Genomic DNA, 7,388 nt, shown 5'->3' with positions numbered 1-7,388 from the left:
GAAATCCGCCTGCCTCTGCCTCCCAAGTGCTGGGATTAAAGGCGTGCGCCACCACCGCCCGGCTAGCAGTATTGTTCTTATAAGCTTGAACATGGAAAGCATGCAAATGTCCATTAACCAGCTTGTGGATAAAGAAATGTGAGATCTGTACAATACATTACTATTCAGGGGTTAAAAAAAAGAAACACTGACACATCCTGCATTATAATGCAACATGAATGAACCTTGAGAATATTTATGCTAAGTGAAAGAAATCTGTTACAGAAGACCACATAATACATGGACATATTTACGATAGCTTCTGAGGTAAGGGGAATAAATAGAGGAAGAAAGTAGGTCACTGTTTATTTATCCAGTACTTGACATCAAGTGGGATAGGGGAGAAGGAATGAAGTCCTGAATGCCTGCAACAGAGGGATTACAGGATCCTTTGGGGAGCCAAAGATGACCATTTATGTAAATAATATCATAGTAATAGCTATTTAACTCTACAAAGAGATGAAAACAATTGAGTTGTCCACTCAAAAAAATGCATTTCAGAGTATGTGAATAATTTCAATAGAGCTATCAATAAAGTAAGCATTATACGAAGCACATGCTTGTTTTATGTAACATCCTCTTCTTTGGCTGGAATATGGATTGTGTTCTGATTCTCTAATACTCTGCTTCTTCATCAGATTCTCATTCCTCCTCTGGTATCTCTCCTACTATTCTACTTGTCTATGGAATGGATGACTCTTGGTTTTCCTGGATAGTAATACCATTGATGGGAATGGATTTGTCCATTTACCAAGAGTTCAACTTTCCAAGGTAATTACCTTTGTAAACATCTATCATTGAGATAAAAATTACCAACTTAATAAGTAGTTCTACAATCTAAACTCCTGGATTTAATCTTTTACCTTTGGGGCTATCATATTTACATAAAATGATTGCAGGGTAGTGGTGTTTATCTAAATGTAGAAGAAAGAGTTTCTATTGTACTTTATTTTTCTAGAACCAAATTTCTTCATTTAATGGAATATGAATATATATGTTAACAAAAACTGTCATTTATGATAGAAATATTCTCTTGCAATTCAGATAATGTGATTTCAGTAGTCTTTCACCTACATTACCAATTCTGCCTGAAGGGTCAATTGTTTTAAAATAAAAGGAAGCTGAGAGAAGCAGATTTGATTCATAAATGGAAGAGAATGGGACAGCATTACTTCATAGTTGCGGACATATCTGAGAACAGAATTCAGAGGCCAAAGGTAGTTACTACTGTGTTTACAGAGACATTCATGGAGAGATACAGGATATGAAAACATTCTATAGTGAAACATAAAATATTAGGAGCAAGAGTCAACAGATCACAGAAAACCTCCTTTTCAGATTCACAGTAAAATATTGGGGTCAGTGTTGAAGGGGTTCATAGTTCATTGCTATTCAGAAGAAAGAAAATACCATACACATCTCTGCAAGTTGCTGAAGATACATCAAGGACATTTATAGTGAGGAAAGAAGTCAACCAAATTTAACCCCCAGAGCAATTTCAACCAATAGGTCTGATTATCTAGAAAAGGCCTGGGAGATGCCTCCATGGCAATCACTCTGAATTCTTTCCTTTCCTCATCTTGTCTTTTGCAATTATGAAACCTCTCCACATGAAGGAAAACAGAAACGATACAGCCATATTAAATGTGAAATGGACGTACGGACACTGAAGTGTTCACAGCCAACCAACTTATCGATAGCTTTGTAAGCTTCTTCCTTCTTCATCATCGCCTTCTGCCTTTTCTTACTTTTTGGATCATTATTCAGAATTTTGTTCCTCAGCCAAGACAGATGATACACGCGAAGTCTGTTCTTGTTTCCTGGTAGGAAAACATGATGGCATTTCAATTCTTTTATTTTCTAGAAATGTGAAGACGTAGGGTGCACTGCTCTTTAAACGAAATGTTCATGAAGTAAAAGTCACTTTTAAAAACAGGCATATTACTAGACTCTTCTGTCTCAATTCCAAGAAACAGCTGGGTTTTACTAGCTGCCTCTGTGCCTGTCTGAGGCAGATCTAAAATAATCTACTAGGATATATTAAGACTGTCTTTAGGAAACAAATCCCATTACTATTATTATTATAAAGCTTTTTAAATATATTTATGATATATGATGTGGTATTTTAATTCATGTAGACATCAGGAAATGAGCATATTCATTACCTAAATGTTAAAATTTTATTTATGGTGAGTACATTTAAATTCTTATCTTCTGACTATTTTGAAATATATAATGCCCTATTCTTATTACATTTACTTTTTGGGTCACAGAACAACAAAATGTTGTACTTATTTAACCTTTGCCTATTATGTACATGTTGTTCTGCATCACCCATCTTCCCCCTTTCTATTAATCCAGCCTTTACTAACCATCAGTCTATTCTCAGTTTCTTTGAGACGTTGTAATTATTCTTTACTTTTTGAGATTATAATATAATAATATCATTTCCCTTTCCCTTCCTTCCTTCCAAGTCTTCCCTTATAACACTCTTTTCTCTTTTTCCCAGACATGAGCTATTTGTCATTAATTATTGTTATATACGGATATGTATATACATGGCTATTCATAAATATATAAATATAACCTGTTGAGAAAATTTTTATGTCCTACTCATGAGTGGGATTGTCTTTAATTTTAATTTCCTAACAACTAAATCTATCAAGTTCTTATAGCTTAAGAACTATAGGTCCTATTATTGAATTTATTAATTTTCCTTAGCCATTTTTAAGCTTGTTATAAAAGTCCCAATAATAAGAATGATTTTTTTTGAGACCATGCTTGCCTCAAACACAGAGATCTACCTTCCTCTGCTTCTTGAGTGCTGACACTAAAAGTATGTGCCACCACACTCAGCCTACAAAGTAAAATTCTTAGTATGATCAGTTTTACTGTGTTTTAATAGGGAAATTTTAAAGAAGTCTTAGGGTTCCAAAAATTATACTTATTATTACTTGATACTTAACTGGTAAAATAAACTATTGAGTAACTTCACATTGCATCCTTGAAAGATTTTGTTTTCAGAGTAGCCTTAGAAGATTCTTGTCTGATGATGATGTTTTTTATAGTATTTGACACAAAAATATTTTGTAGGATGAGGGATGCTTGCCTACTATTTATGGGGCCTTAGCCAAAAACAAATCACATTTGGGTTACGTTTAAAGATTGTAAAAAAGGTATATCTGGGTTTGAAAAAAAAAGATGAAAAACCTCTCATTCAGATGTGTATCATCTCTCAGATATCTGATGTTCTCAAAGCAAGTGTTGCTTCCGTGCACCTGAAGACCTTACAAATGATTGGACATGAAATATGATTAAAATACTAAGAAGCCTGAGTTTTTAATGGGTTTTGGCCTCTAATCAAACTTGGAAGCAGAATGTTGCATCCAATAAGTGTATAATATGGCATTTCATACTAATATATCTCTAACATATATTCTATATCTTATGAAGTACAAAACTCATAAATATCAGTGGTTGGTATGGTTTTATTTGATGGCCAAACCTTATGTTAACCATTCCCATTTATTCTTTTTGTCTTGGATTTTCAGATACTAAATCCTGTTTAGTGTTAGGTCTCAAACCCAGGACAAAGACCTAACTAAGGAGCTTATTAACATATCAAAGCAGATACTGGCTATGGTGTTGTCCCAGCATTCCTTAGTGTTTTCCTGGGGAGTACATCCTGCCTACTGCTCTGAACTCTGCAGCTCAGGGGCTGGCCTACCTTTCCCCCAGCAGCTCTTCCATGTATATAACTCAGCCATATTGGGTATACTGGTCCTTTTACCCTTGTGCCTTTTGGCCTCTTGACCTCTTGGCTGCCATTCAAGGTTCCCCTGTCCCCTCTCTTCACATGGCCCCACTCAGTCTGCTGGGCATGATCACTTTGGACTCTCCCAGATGCCTCTGTCTAGGCCCCTGGCTATGCTCTGTCTTGTATCTACAATCAATCTCCTCCACCATAGCTAAGAACAATCATGTCCTCCTTTATTTATCTTTGGCCATTCATTTAGTAGTCACAATTTAACACCGACTTATTTGCTTTTCATTGTCAAAGTTTCAGGCCCTGACTGATCAAGATTCTGAAAATCCACTACTGTTTGGGAAAGGTATAGATGTCTTTAGGGCATCCATTCTCGTACCTAATCTTGTCTGTATGCCCTTGTAATAAGGTGGAGACAGGTACAATTCTCTTTTTTTATCCAAATAGTCATCCATTTGTTTTTTTTACTGTTTCAGACACATCAAAAGTTAGATGGTAGATATTGGTGTACTCCCTTGTGCATATGATTACAGCTCTGAAGTTTTAGAGACAGCTCTGAAAGGAGCTTTCAAGGATGCAAAAGTAGTTTTCCTGATCTCCAACCTAGGTTATGTGAATCAAGATCAAAAGGATTTTGTTTAAAGTCCAAATGGATAAGAAAACACAGGTAGGAGATTCTGCTGTCCCAATTAAAGGTTATATTTAAAGTGTTTCCCTATGAACACTTTCACCTAAGAAAGCCTTTAACCTACTTTGCAGTTCAATTACTCCACATAATTATTCAGTTAATTTTAGGTCTTAAACAAACCAGAGATGGTAATCAGCAGATTGAGCGCCTCCACAACTTGAATCTGTCGGAATGGTCTTCGCTTTATAAGTTTAACAATGTCGGCCTTTCCACTTCGGTCCATCAGATACAGATGAGATCGGGTGCCTAGCAACAAATTGACTCCTGTTCAAATAGAGACAAGGAAAAATGTTGTATTAGTTGATTGTTTGATTACTGTGTATTAATCCTGCAGAAAGGGATTTCACTATGATGTTTTTATACTTAGCACAAAATTTAATCAAAACCATTCTCATTAACCCTCCCCTACCTTATTTTTCCTTCTCACTCCCTCTGGTTTTTTCTATTATACCTCTAGGACCTTAAAAGAACCTAGATTTTACATACAAGGTAAAATGTGGTAATTGTCTTTACACATTTGGCTTATTTCAATAATCAGTTATAACCTCTTTTCCTATAAACAGGATTCTATTCTTTTTCACAGCTGAATAATACTCCACTGTGTATACATGTACTTCATATTTCTTCACGCTTTAGCTATTGATTTTCTAACTGAATATATACGTATAATTACTTTTGTAATTTCATCTTGCTAATCTGTAAAAAGATGACTTTTATCATTTCAGGCAAATGTTTATCTCATACTATCTCAGGCCTTATTAATCTCATATTATTCAACTATGTACATGCCTATCAGAGTGTGTCCCCTAAAATGTATAAATAGATGTCCATACATGCAAATATTCTATTTTCCTGCCGTCTAATGTGCCATTTGACATAATGTTGTATATATCATAGCACCATTTTTTAATTGCCAAAAACATTTCTAGAATCAATCAGCTCTTCTGAAAGTTACCTTCAAGCAAATTTAGTCTATACATATACTGGGGGGGGGGGTCGGGTATTGGGGTGTAAAGTGAATAAATAAATACATCAATTAAACCCTCAGTTCAAGAAATCGAACTCACCCCATAGAGAACCACAGTAGATCTCAGATGAGAATTCCTTTTCATACACATGTATCAGTGGGCTATTATATGCTGGAGAGAAAGAGAGTGGGTTAACACTGACTTCACATTGTAGCTTGGGCACTTTTTCAGGCATCTCAGCAAATCCTGCAGATACTGTAAAGGGGGAAGGTATCGAAACAAATCACTGGTCTCTGTACTAAATGTGCCAAGTACTTCCATCATGTAGATGTCCCTCAAAGATGGGTTTTCTTACTGTATTTCATCTTTTCTTTAACTTTTTGTAAATTCTTAATGCATTCGAAAATACAAATTATACTGGTTAAAATACATTGCTGAGTATGAATGTGACTTGTGGCTTTTATATAGTAGTGCAAAATCAAGAATTGAATGAAGGACTACATTTCTCAATTGCAGGTTAAATCTAGTCACCAAAAAAATTGACTGACAGGTGGGTATGATAGCAAGGGTCTGTGATCCCAGGAAGATGAGGAAGTCAGTGCCAGTAACTGCTATAAAATGAACTCAACGCCATCCTGGTTACATGAGACTCCCAAAAATCTAAGGAAAAGATATATGTATATGTATGTGCATATGCAAATGAATACAAATGTTTAATTTACTTATTTAGGCACATATGTTAGGTTGGTTTTCTTCTTCTACCATGTGTGTTTAGGGGAGTAGACTTAACTTGTTAGACTAGGTGGCAAATGCCTTTACCTTCTGAGTCATCTTGCCAGCCTGAGGAATAATTTTTTTAAAGGATGCATAAATCTAGGTTTATACCAAGTGAATATTCAATCTCTTTGTTTCATCACACATCATGAGTTATGGCATAAGCAAGTAGAAGCATTCATCGTTGAAAGATTATGAGAGAAATACTTACAGATGTCACTCCCAATATCAGAACCTCTAGAAGCAGAGCGTCCCATAGGAAAACCCACTGTTGAGGATACTGGTCTGTCATTGTTTTGCTCGCCATCAAGGGATGTGATATCCAAGGCAATTGAATCTGAGGTCTCAGTTCCACCATCTGATTCCTAAAGGGAAACCAAAGACCCAAGTTTTAATATATTTGGAAAAAAGTGCTATGGGTGACTTGAAAGTTTAAATGCAAAATCTGTAGTATATATACATCCTTAAAATTCCATATCTACTAAAAATATTCAGCAGTATAATCTGAGAAATAAGTTTATTATTGATGTAATTTGAAGGGAGAAATAGAAGGGGCACTAAATGGACAAATATACAATTTCTGAGGTAATTTTTGTAGAAGTAGACTGGGTACTGTGTTAGTAACCTTAATTATGCATCTCCATGAACAGTTACTACAACACAATGCCTGCCGTAAGTGCCATTGCCTCTGATTCAGTTATAAAGAAAACAAAACTTAAAGAAATAAAAAAATTGTCTGCGTCAGAGAGCTGGTAAGTAGAGGATCTACATAAGGCTTGAAAGGAATCTGACCACAAAGTATGTGTGCCAAAAAAATATACAACATGAGGGTACTGCATCTGTTAGTTTAAGATATCTACAGACAGCTGGCACATGGAAGGCTGTTCTTGTGAGGCTTAGGCCAGCCTGAGCTATACAAGTTCCAGGCTAGGGTGGGCCTACAGAGATAGGCTCTGATCCTAAAACTGTAACAAAACCAACACAGCAGAACAAAACCCACCAAAAACGCATGGCTTAGAAAAACTGCTAGCAAGAAGAACCTCTGGAGACATGGGGCCAAATGATCAAACAAAAGATGGAAAGCAAAACAAAACAAAAAACCCCAAATTATAAAAACCTTAGAGTAAGCATATTTCACTCTAAGTCTTGCATG

General features: G+C 35.7%; 1 protein-coding gene across 1 annotated transcript in view; it reads right to left on the bottom strand.

Annotated features, from left to right (window-relative positions):
- Nrk (Nik related kinase) overlaps positions 1-7,388 on the bottom strand; it is a 108,724-nt gene that overhangs the window by 15,657 nt on the left and 85,679 nt on the right. The window contains exons 21-24 of the mRNA XM_031376998.1: positions 6,447-6,600; positions 5,561-5,632; positions 4,614-4,757; positions 1,701-1,859 (exon numbers count right to left, since the gene is read on the bottom strand). Of these exons, the coding sequence (XP_031232858.1) occupies positions 1,701-1,859; positions 4,614-4,757; positions 5,561-5,632; positions 6,447-6,600 (529 nt within the window). The remainder of the gene's footprint in view (positions 1-1,700; positions 1,860-4,613; positions 4,758-5,560; positions 5,633-6,446; positions 6,601-7,388) is intronic.

This window comes from Mastomys coucha, chromosome X (assembly GCF_008632895.1).
Source record: "Mastomys coucha isolate ucsf_1 chromosome X, UCSF_Mcou_1, whole genome shotgun sequence".
NCBI classification, from domain to species: Eukaryota; Metazoa; Chordata; class Mammalia; order Rodentia; family Muridae; genus Mastomys; species Mastomys coucha.
Note: the sequence above shows the minus strand (reverse complement) of the source record. Positions and strands in the feature narration are given on the sequence as shown.